Raw genomic sequence first — 13,639 nt, 5'->3', positions numbered from 1 at the left:
TCCTATAGGTCTGGACAGTAATTAGTTAAAAGAAGATGTTTGCATTGATGCATTGTGTCTTCTAACTGTCCAAGAATAGGATCCAAAGTGTTAGGAAATATTTGTTCCCATAAATACAAAGGAGGGTGTCTCCTCATACCTCTGGCACTTTAGTCAGACTGCCAGACTGTGCACCACAGAGACAATCAGGCGAGAATACATACAGGTTAACGGTGCCAATTGAAAGTCAAGGGGTGTGTCTGTGCCTTTTGGATGACTCTCTCTTTACAGAGAACCCCTGTGGATCAAGTCAAGAACTACCCTTCCCCTTTGTCTGCTCTGCACATGTCTGAACGTGACAGCCAACAGCCAAGAGTTTTTCACAGTATGTCATAAAAAAATATTACATTCATGAATGTAGGTAAAATGCTAATATGTATTAGATCCAGTACAATGGAATAACTAAGACCTGAATTTGAATGCAGTGTGTTCCGATTCCTCCTTCTCTTTCTGTCCAGCAGGGTCAACCAAAAACACTGGGCCTGATTGTTCATGCAGATATTGGGGAAGCAATGTAGAAATGTATTGATCCCTTAAATGATATTACTATTAAATGACACATATCACAACCCTCATACCTCTTCACAAAAATGTACCTAAATCAATTTTGGAAAAATTATTTTACCCTGAAATGTATTTTCCCAGTTAGAAATAGTAGGCCATGCATCAAATAACTCTTTTCATCAGAAAAACGAACCCTCAAATGCAATATTGCATTTTGTAAGTTGTCTGCAGGTGGCTTGTTGTGAATGCACTCAAATGTCAAGTCATTATCAGGTTATGTAAACTGCATTCTAATACTCAACGTAGAAGGATTTGTCTTAATGTACAGTATATGAAAGTGATGCTATGAAAAGGATTCTTTCCCGTTATCAAGCTCACTCTAACAAATCACTGCCTATTACTGTATTTAAAAAGAGCATATGAAACATTGTTTTTCATGAGGCCTACCTGTGTGCCTTCCTTTAAGCACCTCTGTTACATCACCTCTCCTGTCCTTGATCCATACCACATACAGACATTTGCGGATCTTTTCAGTGTCCATGGGAAAGATAGTTATTGCGAGGCTGGAACATTTAACTTAATAAAACATTTTTTTTACCACTCACGTGAAATGAAGGCCTGCAAAGTTTACAGATTTAAGTCTAATAGCATGATATGAAAGTAGACACATCAGAGTGTGCGATATGAAGGTATAGTCAGTGGACATTCTGAACCTTGTTTGAGGTCAGTAGGTCACATGACCAAGAAGCTATTGAAATTTTACATTTGGAAAAATTCATGTAAAATCTTGTGAGATGAAAATGGACAAATTAAAGGGTGTGAAATATAGAAGGGTAGTCAGTGGACATTCTGGACCTTGTTTGAGTCAAGTAGGTCACATGACCAAGGAGCTATTGAAATTTGAATGTACAAAAAGTTTGTACTTTGTTTACGCTCCCTAACTAATTCAACTAGGAATACAAAATGCTGCTCACATTTCCACATGTTTATTAGCTTTGGAAAGTGAATTAATGTCCAAATTGTGAAAATAGGCCTGTGCAATGTGTGCAATTTTTCAAACATAATGACACTTATTTGGAGCCTGTGGCTCAAGTGGTTTGAAAGCTATTGACATTTGAAAGCGCGAATATCTGTTGAATCTCCAACTTGAAACCTTCTTTACCTTGGTGTCAAAAATACAATAGTCGACTGCAGTTCCTGCACTTTTATGGCAGTTTCAAAACTGCAATCTTTTTTTGTAAGGGCATTAAGGATTCCATCTTTAAAAGTCAGTTAAGAACTTGCCTGTAAGAAGCCACCTCGCTGTTAAGGGAGTGTTAGTGTTGGTGTGGCAACCAGCTGGTTTTCCGAAAACAAGATAATGAATTGAGACTAATCTGCCTGAATCCTGCTTTGGCAAGAATCAACACGTCTGGTTGCATGCATACACACACCCACACACACACACACACACACTGCCCTGCCCTATTCTCAGCAGTATGTATATTCATCACTTTTCAGGTAGACAAGATTACCAGCAGTACTCCGGATCGTTTTATAACCCCTGTGATCGAGACATCAATCACTATCCTTTGACCAATCAGATCAGAGGCAGTTGCATTGTTCTCTCAGTTTGGGAGACCACTGCTTGACAATTCTGAGATCCTTACCTTTGGAATCCCGTACAGGACAACATGATTTTGAAACATTTGAAATGTATCTTGGTTCTACAATACTTTATTCATTTCGTCGCAACAGAGATTGCAGCTGAGAAAGGTAATGCAATTGTGTGAACTTTACATTACCTTTGTCATACTGTATGTGGCACAAGTTGTTTAATCATTTTCAGTAGGAAAGCCTTTTAAATGAAAGTACATCTGCATCCATTGTAACATGTAAATTTTACACGGACTACGATTATTAGCCTATTCTTTTTGATGTTGCTCAGAAATTGTAACTAGGACCTACACCAAACAGATTTGTAGATCAGGAATAGCAAAGATGATATATATAGCATATATAGCAGTTGGTCATCACATTACCATACAAAGTAGTTTACACTGCTCGTCTCTTGTCACCTCTTCAGCTCTCCCTGAGCCGCTCAACCTGTCATTGACGTGGGAGTCTGAATTCCGTATAAAGCTGTCGTGGAACGCACCAAAGAATTTAGATGCATCATGCAAGGTGAACTACATGATCACTACAACGATCGGAGAGGTGAGTCGACTGTTCCACTCAGGCCCAAGAAAGGGACATTTATTTTAATACAAATATTAATTTGGAATTTATTTTAATACTGACTGGCTTGTACGCATAGACTGAATGGGAACACATATTCATGCATATAATATTAAACAATCCATGCAAAATATGAATCACAATTCAATTTATATCAAAAGCCAAGTAAAATATTAATTCACCATTTTCAAAACTTTTCTTATAGCTACTTTATAAATTATAACATCTTAAAGTATGAGAAACATCTGATATGAAGTGATGTTAACCTGTAGGCCATTTTAATATACACCATATTAATTTAAGATATAACACTGAATTTGAAATTACAGATAACATTTTTCTTTGCAGAGGAGACCCAAAGTAGAGACAACTTTCAAGTTGTATAAAGAGTATAGACTCTCTACAGAAGATGCAGTGAATTACACAGTGCAAACAAACCCCAAACACTGTACAGGCAGAACCATAAGCAAACCTGTCAGCAAATCCATCACTAAACCCACAGGTAGGTAACAATCACTGGGGCAAATCCTAACTTGAATTTTCACTTAGTCTCCCTCTGAAATCATTGCATGACCAAGTGAAAAGTTGGCTTAAGTGGAAGGAGTTTTTCCTTTCTGAATTGGGACAGTGAACCCCTCTGAACTATATCCAATGTGTCTACTGTAACATGAACAATGTGCTGCGATTCAATATTGTTTTACATGTTTGAAATTCCCTTGCATTTAATTATAGTTTACGGTAGGTACTGTACGTCCAATAAAATATTGAACAAAGGGTTGAGCAAACAGCCACACGGCTTAAGGCTATGCTGGATGGAAAACCTTAATAGGTCAACATTTAAATCTCCATCTCTCTCTTTGTCGGATCCTATTTTTGTAGTCTGCCATGAGTGTGTTCTCTCTCTCTCTCTCTCTCTCTCTCTCTCTTATAACAGAGTTGGTGAAGAATTTCCGGTGTTCCCTCTACTCCTCTAAGGCCATGAACTGCAGCTGGCTCCCAGCCAATCAGGCCTCAGACCTCCAGCTCTACTATGGGTGAGAACTATTCTACTTCCTGTCAAAATCCCCTAATCCATCCCTACCCAATTCAACGGATAACAACTGAACTGGTAAAATAACTCCTGGAACACTGTGAATATCTGTGTCAGTTGAGCTGTGCCAGTTGAGCTGTGTCGGTTTAGCTGAGCAGTGACAGATTGTCATCCCTCTCATCCCTTATGTTTCAGGTACCTTGGTCCCTCCCACATAGCAGCATGCAGTGAGTACCAGTACAGAGATGGTCAGAGGACAGGATGTCACCTGAGAGGATCCTTCCTTCAATATGACGTCTACTTCAAGGTCAATGGGACTCTCGATGGCTTATCTGTACGGAATAACTTCCTGGTGCTTCCTAGATATCATGGTAAGAATAACTCCATACCACAATTTTTAACAGTTAAAAACAAATGTTTACGATATCCTCATGGTATGATCTGAAAAACATTCAAACACATTTACCTCAGGAAGTGAAGTCAGTAAAAATGTCTTTAATATAAAAAAGCTATATCTTTATGAAAGTAGACCAACCAGTGAGTAATTATATGATACGACTATTCTCTCAAGTATGCAATACTGTTTATTACTAATAGTCTCATTTATCTAATGTTATATTATATGTCTGATTCTCTTCAGTCAAGCCCCCGGCCCCTAAGGTGAAGATCACAGAGGAAGGTAGGAATCTCATCCTGAGCTGGGACCCTCCGGACATAGGCGCTGACCACTGCTGGAATTACATCTTAAAATACAACAAGTGTCAAGAGTCTCTGGTAAGCCCTGGATGTGTGGATATTTTTATTTATTTATGTCACCCTTTATTTATCCATGAAAACAATCTACACACAATAACCCATAATGACAAAGAGAAAAAAGGTTTAGACATTTTTTGCAAATTTACAAAAAATAAAAACAGATACCTTATTTACATAAGTATTCAGCCCCTTTGCAATGAGACTCAAAATTGAGATAAGGTGCATCCTGTTTCCATTGATCATCCTTGAGATGTTTCTATATCCTGATTGGACTCCAACTGTCGTAAATTCAATTAATTGGACATGATTTGGAAATGCACACACCTGTCTATATAAGTGTCCCACAGTTAAGAGCAAAAACAAAGCCATAAGGTCGAAGGAATTTGTGCGTAGAGCTCCGAGACAGGATTGTGTCGAGGCACAGCTCTGGGGAAGAGTACCAAAACATGTCTGCAGCATTGAAGGTCCGCAAGAACACAGTGGCGTCCCTCATTCTTAAATGGATGATGTTTGGAACCACCAAGACTCTTCCTAGAGCTGGCCACCCAGCCAAACTGAGCAATCGGGGGAGAAGGGCCTTGGTCAGGGAGGTGATCAAGAACCTGATGGTCACTCTGACAGAGCTCAAGAGTTCCTCTCTGGAGATGGGAGAACCTTCCAGAAGGACAACCATCTTTGCAGCACTCCACCAATCAGGCCTTTATGGTAGAGTGGCCAGACGGAAGCCACTCCTCAGTAAAAGGCACATGACAGCCTGCTTGGAGTTTACCAAAAGGCACTCAAAGACTCTCAGATCATGAGAAACAAGATTCTATGGTCTGATGAAACCAAGATTTAACTCTTTGGTCTGAATGCCAAGCGTCACATCTGGAGGAAACCTGGCACCATTCCTACGGTGAAGCATGGTGGTGGCAGCATCATGCTGTGGGGATGTTTTTCTGCGGCAGGGACTGGGAGACTAGTTAGGATCGAGGCAAAGATGAAAGGAGCAAAGTACTGAGAGAACCTTGATGAAAACCTGCTCCAGAGCGCCCAGGACCTCAGACTGGGGCGAAGGTTCACCTTCCAACAGGACAACAACCCTAAGCACACAGCCAACACAACGCAGGAGTGGAATCGAGACAAGTCTCTGAATGTCCTTGAGTGGCCCAGCCAGAGCCCGGACTTGAACACGATCTAACATTTCTGGATAGACCTGAAAATAGCTGTGCAGCAATGCTCCCCATCCAACCTGACAGAGCTTGAGAGGATCTGCAGAGAAGAATATGAGAAACTCGCCAAATACAGGTGTGCTAAGCTTCTAGCGTCATACCCAAAAAGACTAAAGCAGGAAGTACCAGTGACTCGCTCAATACGGAAGTGGTCGGCTGACGGGGAAGATTCGCTACAGGACTGTTTTGCTAGCACAGACCGGATGTTACGGATTCATCAAATGGCATTGAGGAGTATACCACCTCAGTCATTGGCTTCATCAATAAGTGAATCGACGACATCATCCCCACAGTGACCGTACGTACATATCCCAACCAGAAGCCATGGATTACAGGCAACATGCGCATCAAGCTAAAACCTAGAGCTAACACGTTCAAGGAGCAGGACACTATTCCGGACGTTTATCAGAAATCCCGCTATTCCTTCAGACGAACCATCAAACAGCAAAGCGTCAATACAGGATTAAGATTGAATCCTACCACACTGGCTCTGACGCTCATCGGGTATGGCAGGGCTTGAAAACTATTACGGACTACAAAGGGAAACCCAGTTGTGAGCTGCCCAGTGACACGAGCATACCAGACAAGCTAAATGCCTTTTCTGCTTGCTTCGAGGCAAGTAACACTGAAGCATGCATGAGAGCACCAGCTGTTCCCTGACCGAGTCTGTAATACCTACATGTTTCAAGCAGACCACCATAGTCCCTGTGTCCAAGGAAGCGAAGGTAACCTGCCTAAATGATTACCGCCTCGTAGCACTCACGTCGGTAGCCATGAAGTGCTTTTAAAGGCTGATCATGGTTCACATCAACAGCATCCTCCCAGATACCCTAGACCCACTCCAATTCGCATACCACCCCAACAGATCCGCAGATGACGCAATCTCAATCCCACTCCACACTGCCCTTTCCCACCTGTACAAAAGGAACACTTATGTGAGTGCTGTTCATTGACTACAGCTCAGCGTTTAACACCATAGTGCCCACAAAGCTCATCGCTAAGCTAAGGACCCTGGGACTAAACACCTCCCTCTGCAACTAGATCCTGGACTTCCTGACGGGACGCCCCCAGGTGGTAAGGGTAGGCAACAACACGTCTGCTACGCTGATCCTCAACAGTGGGGCTCCTCATGGGTGTGTGCTTAGTCCCCTCCTGTACTCCCTGTTCACCCACGACTGTGTGGCCAAACACGACTCCAACACCATCATTAAGTTTGCTGACGACACAACTAGTGGTAGGCCTGATCACCAACAACGATGAGAGTCTATAGGGAGGTCAGAGACCTTGTAGTGTGGTGCCAGGACAACAACCTCACCCTCAATGTGAGCAAGACAAAGGAGTTGATCGTGGACTACAGGAAAAGGCAGACCGAACAGGCCCCTATTAACATCGACGGGGCTGTAGTAGAGTGGGTCAAGAGTTTCAAGTTCCTTGGTGTCCACATCACAAACAAACTATCATGGTCCAAACACACCAAGACCAAGTGAAGAGGGCACGACAACACCTTTTTCCCCTCAGGAGACTGAAAAGATTTGGCATGGGTCCCCAGATTCTCAAAAAGTTCTACAGCTGCACCAATCGAGAGCATCCTGACCGGTTGCATCACCACCTGGTATGGTAACTGCTCGGCATCTGACCGTAAGGCGCTAAAGAGGGTAGTGCGTGCGGCCCAGTACATCACTGTGGCCAAGCTTCCTGCCATCCAGGACCTATATACTAGGCGGTGTCAGAGGAAAGCCCCCAAAAATGTCTATTCCAATCACCAAAGTCATAGACTGTTTTCTCTGCTACTGCACGGCAAGCAATACCGGAGCATCAGGTCTAGGACCAAAAGACTTCTTAACAGCTTCTAGCCCCAAGCCATAAGACTGCTGAACAGTTAATCAAATGGCCACCGGATTATTTACATTGACACCCCCCATTTGTTTTTTACACTGCAGCTGCTCGCTGTTTATTATCTATAAACTTCACCCATACCTACATGTACAAATGACCTCGACTAACCTGTACCACCGCACATTGACTCGGTACCAGTACCCCCTGAATATAGCCTCGTTATTTTATTGTATTACTTTTTATTATCTTTTACTTTAGTTTATTTGGTAAATATTTTCTCAACTCTTTCTTGAACTGAACTGTTGGTTAAGGGCTTGTAAGTAAGCATTTCACGGTTGTATTCAGCGCATGTGACAAAGTTTGATTTGATTTTGATTTGACACTAGTACTGAGTAAAGGGTCTGAATACTTATGTGAATGTAATATTGAAGTTTTTTAAATATGAACTAGCAAACATTTCTAAAAACCTATTTTTTCTTTGTCATTATGGGGTATTGTGTGTAGATTGATGATGGGGGAAAAAAACTATTTAATACATTTTAGAATAAGGCTGTAACGTAACAAAATGTGGAAAAAGTCAAGGGGTCTGAATACTTTCCAAATGCACTGCACGTCACTCAGTCGTGCCATTGTTATACAGGCTAGTCTCACGGAGATAAAATCTATTTTGCAACAGGGAACTTTTCAGAACCTGTGTTTGTAAAAATACTTAATGATCCATAAACAAATACACGGATAAAGAGGCCTAAGTTTAGCTGGCTGCAGACAGAATATGTGTCAGATGAGGGGTTGGGCGTTCTGCTATTATTAACATGAGACAGGCCACGTATGTGAATTACACCAATCAAAATAGAGCTTTAGTCACTGGACAGTATTTACATTGTTTTTACAGACCTACTGAATGTGTTAGAATAAAGGGCTTTGGACATCTGCTGTGTGTTTGTGTGTGTGTGCGTGCATGGGTGTGTCAGTCAAATAGTACACTATTTGAGTTCCACTCATGGTTCTGTGTATGTTTCTTCCAGGGTAAGGAAATACAATTGAATAGTGTGACGGTTTCATATGACCAGAGATGCCAGTACAGAGTCAAGCTTAAAGCAGTCTATACGAAATGGTGTGGGGAGGGAGGCAGCGACTGGAGCGAAGAGGAAATCTATGGTACTTTCTCCTCTTTCTTTCTCTACATTCTCTCCCTCTTTCAGAACACAGACAGTGATGTCCTGTAATTGTGTTACCATACCACCATGTTCCCGTTATCAAAAAAAATAGAAGACAAATAGAATACAACATATTTAATATACCAGTAGTCTATAGTCTGTATAATAGTATATGTCGTTTTAATAGAGTCCCTGCCCATCTTCTACAAATGTCTGGAACGCTACCTCTTCAAAGAGTATCTTAAATAATCCCACAGCGCACTTGACTTTTTTCCCTCTGCTAGCACTGACTGCTGATAGCTACTTTATTGAGAAACAATGTACTTACTATGACAGATATGTGGTTGTCCCACCTACTGTAGCTATCGTAAGATGAATGCACTAACTGTAAGTCACTCTGGATAGGAGTGACTGCTATATGATTGAAATGTAAATGTGTTTAGATTGATTGAGTGGAAAAGAGATATAGGAAATGTGATTTCACTCATTTTGGTGGTGCATTTTGGGCTTATTTTTTTGGTTCTTTTTCAGGCACAGAAATACGTTTTTCCCCAAGATTCCCCCAAGGACCCTAACTGCACTGCTTAAGAGTGTCTGGAGTGGGAGCGCCGCAATCGATCATAGATCAGCACTCCAACTCTGAAAGCACTCGTGACTGCAACTTTTCCTCTCTCTATACCTCTCTCTTTCCTTTCTTCTGTACTGCTCAAGTGGCTCTGGATTTCTGTGCTTCTCCACCCTAGCTTTTGATGCAGCCTTCTTTCTTTTCTTATCTGCCAAGACGTTTATCTGCCAAGATAACAAGAAGTTTAGATGAATCAGATTGTTCTAGATTATTGCACATCCCCTAAAGGAGCATTACACTCAAAAATGTCAAGTTTGGCACATGTTTGCACACCTCAAAAGTAGACTTAAAGGGATAGATCACCCAAATTACAAAAGTACATTGGATTCCTTACCCTGTAAGCAGTCAATGGACAAGGCAAGACACCAATCCATGCTTTGGTTTATAGCACAAAACCACTGCAAGTGGATATCCCCGATTTATAAGCATTTTCACATTCCATGTCCAAATCATCCCAGTGCCAAAAATGGATTGTATAGCTCAAGAAAGTTAGTTTAAGATGATTTGGACATGAAATGTGAAATATGCTAATATCACAGATATTCAGTTAAATTGGTTTTGTGCTATCAATGTTAAAAAGATGGAGACAGTGACCAGGTAAACAAAACCCAAGCATGGATTGCTGTCGTCTCTTGTTCATAGACTGCTTACAGGGTAAGGAAGCAAGCAGCATACTACCCTGTACCCCACTGCTGGCTTGCCTCTGAAGCTAAGCAGGGTTGGTCCTGGTCGGTCTCTGGAGACCAGATGCTGTTGGAAGTGGTGTCAGAGGGCCAGTAGGATGCACTCTTTCCTCTTGTCTAAAAAAATATATATATCCCAATGCCCCGGGGCAGTGATTGGGGACATTGCCTTGTGCTGTCTTTCAGATGGGATGTTAAACGGGTGTCCTGACTCTCTGTGGTCACTAAAGATCCCATGGCACTTATCGTAAGAGAAGGGGTGTTAACCCTGGTGTTCTGACTAAATACCCAATCTGGCAACCTAATCATCCCCAGCTTCCAATTGGCTCATTCATCCCCCCCCCCCCCCCCTCTCCCCTGTAATTATTCCCCAGGTCATTGCTATAAATGAGAATGACTTCTCAGTCAATTTAACTGGTAAAATAAGGGTTAAATAAAATTAACACCAATTACATATTGGTTTATTTAACTATCCATTTAAATCCACATCCCAGGCCATTTATTGTGTAGATACACCTATATGCAAAAACCCCAAAATGAATGAAAAAGATAAGCACCAAATAAGACCTGGAAATGATATGTTGATCTTTTCCTGTTGGTGTTGAGGCATAAAGCTGGCATGGGGTTTGTATTCATCTTGTGAAAAGGAGAAACCATTTTTGTTTATAATTATAAGAATGTCTGGGTTTATGTGTGTGTGTCTCAGTCCGCATTGGTCCTTGAGGGGTTGTCTTATCTGTTTTTAAAACTGATTTTGATTGCCTAAGTTACCTGAGGTGGAAGATAATTCCATGTAGTCATTGCTCTATACAGTGCTGTGCGTCTCCCAGCCTCTGTTCTGGACTTGGGGACTGTGACGAGACCCCCTAGTCATATGTATTGTGGGGTAGGTATAGGTTTTAAGCTATGTGTTAACTGGCCAAACAGACAATTTGGTACTTTCAGCACATCAATACATCTTACAAAGACCATCAGGGATGCAGCCAATCTCTCCTTCATTGTGAACCAGGAGATGCTGACTTGCATGTTATTGACTGACATTTGAGGGCCATACGTGCTGCTCTGTTCTGGGCCAGCTGCAGCTTTTCTAGGCCCTTTTTTGTCGCACCTGACCGTACAACTGGGCAATAGTCAAGATGCGACAAAACCAGAGCTTGCAGGACTTGTTTGGTTGCATGTGATGTTAAAAAAGCAGAGCATCTCTTTATCACAGACAGACCTCTCCCATCTTTACAACAATAGAATCAATATGCTTTGACCATGGCAGACTACAATCTAATAGAACACCAATAAGTTTAGTCTTCAGTGGAAAAGATAAATACCACAAGTCTGGAAATTATTTTTCATTCATTTTGAATTGTTTGCATTGTTATAAATAAATAAATTCATTAAAAATCCTACAATGTGATTTTCTGGATTTTCTTTCTCATTTTGTCTGTCATAGTTGAAGTGTATCTATGATGAAAATTACAGGCCTCTCTCATCTTTTTAAGTGGGAGAACTTGCACAATTGGTGGCTGACTAAATACTTTTTTGCCCCACTGTAGCTGAGCCGGATTTACAAAACATATGGTCTAGGATGGGGACATCTGTTGACAGAACACCACTTTTGAGTTCTAAAAACATCTGATAAACTTTGGATTTTTAATTGTAATGTGCCTTTAAAAATTATAAACATGGTTACTTTTTTTTTAGCAGTGGTGGTACACGAAAGGGTCATGCAGGGGTTGTGGTTGTTCAGATTTTTTTGCTTCAGGTTTTTGCTCTAAAAATCACACTTTTCTAATAAAATTGGATGTGCTAACAATACTTAAACCCCATCAGGAGACCATTTTTTTTAGGTCTGGGAAAAACTTGATTTTTTTTTATAATTGCAGTGCGGTTTCCCTTTAATTCAAGTGTGCATGCACCTTGAACTGTTGTTTGGTTAGCAGTGTATCTGTTGCGCACATAGTATGATGGAGTTACATTGTACATGCATCAGAAACAGTTTCTATCATTACCGTAACTGAACTTTGAATTACTGTAACAGACAACCATATGGCATGGTATTGATAAATGAGCATTACGGTAATGAGAAGGCCAATAGCAAATTTTAGCTAACCATGGCAGAAGCCATTATGACTCAGCTAAAAAAACTTACATCATCAATTCATGCTCTTTCTAATCTATTATACTGTAAATAGTTTCATCAATAATTATTCTCAAACATAAATATTACACAGTTATGGTAATCTAAAATGGGTAAATTGTGTGTAAGAGGACAATTACCCTGTAGCCATCTTTGATCTTCTCTTCTTAGTAATGTATTATGGGTACATTTTTTAATTATTATATTTTTTTTTACAGGAACTGTACTTTTTACAGGAACTGGAAAAAAAAACACTACGGTAATGAGAAACAAGTGCTCGGACACACGTTTTTTTGTCTAAAATAAGACTTGTTTATAATGTGAATACCCAGAAATTATGACTGTCTTTGAATATGTACCACTTTACACTTTATAAATTAAATGCATGTAAAGTCCTGCAAAATTGACCTGGACGTGTTACGGTAATGAGATTGAGTAAACACAAAAATAATATTGGAGCCCAAAACAAGTTAAAGAGCCAAAAACTAAGCATATATAGCTGAATTCATCACAGACATGGTTTCAGTTGGTTTCATGAGAATCACCCACATAAGTAATAAATAATCAACCAGTACAGATATCAATTGCCATAGTCAACTCAATCATCTTTTTCCTGCCAAGGTAGGATTTACCCTCCATCCTCCTTCTCTTCCAAACCTCTCCTTTCCAGTTTGGAGGGTATTTTCCTGGAGGGGGATGATGCTGAGAGATTCAATGGAGTGGGATGATGCTGAGAGATTCAATGGAGTGGGATGGACTGGCTGGTTGACTGGTTGATCTAACTAACATTAGCTAACTACATGGTTGACACTGCAGCTAGCTAATTTAGCGAGTTTATCTAGTAGAAATCTAATGTGAAAGCTATTTAACTATTGCAACATACATCTGATTAATCTGTTCACTCTTTATGCCAATGACAAGGTGGCTAGTTAGCCAAGAAGCCGAGATAATATGGGGAGCTATAAACAGGAGATTAAACATTATCTGTCAGATTCTGGATTAGCATAAAATAGCTGGTTAACTACCTAGCCATTTGATTTGCACTCGCCCTCAAAACACAATTTCAACAGCAGAATTATATCTGAGAAATACTTACTTCTTATTGCGTCTCGCTTAGAACCCACAAACAAAAATAAACCCAGAAACAAAAATATCATCAGGAGTGAAGATATGCGTTTGACGGACATTTTCACCAGCCAATAGAGCCAATGAAAAGCTATTTTGAACACATTTTATTGGTCCAGGGGTCGTGAAACGTTCATACAGATGTAAAGGGGAACCAATAGTATTGATTCATGTATTGCATTTTTTTTGTTATAAGAGCTGTGTTTTAATACACATACTTAAAAAATAAATAAAATCAATACAGGAAGTACATGTGGAAACACAAGTATATATAAATAATATACAAAGGACAATTGGGCTAGGGGGTACAATATCACATTACACA

The 13,639-nt window shown here is 40.5% G+C and overlaps 1 protein-coding gene across 1 annotated transcript; it reads left to right on the top strand.

Moving 5' to 3' along the window:
- Positions 1-2,216: 2,216 nt before the first annotated feature.
- Positions 2,217-8,819, top strand: LOC120048968 (interleukin-13 receptor subunit alpha-2-like). The gene is made up of 7 exons (XM_038995232.1): positions 2,217-2,298; positions 2,609-2,739; positions 3,109-3,262; positions 3,695-3,794; positions 3,986-4,161; positions 4,431-4,564; positions 8,619-8,819. Exons 1-7 carry the CDS (start codon positions 2,217-2,219, stop codon positions 8,817-8,819), a joined length of 978 nt encoding a protein of 325 aa, XP_038851160.1.
- The last annotated feature ends 4,820 nt before the right edge of the window (positions 8,820-13,639 follow it).

The sequence above is a fragment of the Salvelinus namaycush genome, chromosome 6 (assembly GCF_016432855.1).
Source record: "Salvelinus namaycush isolate Seneca chromosome 6, SaNama_1.0, whole genome shotgun sequence".
NCBI lineage: Eukaryota > Metazoa > Chordata > Actinopteri > Salmoniformes > Salmonidae > Salvelinus > Salvelinus namaycush.
This window is presented reverse-complemented; position numbering and strand designations above follow the sequence as displayed.

Bases quoted from the DNA above. Each gene is read 5' to 3' on its own strand.
- LOC120048968 (XM_038995232.1), top strand. From the start codon at position 2,217: ATGATTTTGAAACATTTGAAATGTATCTTGGTTCTACAATACTTTATT. The intron at 2,299-2,608 runs GTAATGCAATTG...TCACCTCTTCAG, and splicing joins AGAGATTGCAGCTGAGAAAG to CTCTCCCTGAGCCGCTCAAC. The intron at 3,263-3,694 runs GTAGGTAACAAT...CTCTTATAACAG, and splicing joins ATCCATCACTAAACCCACAG to AGTTGGTGAAGAATTTCCGG.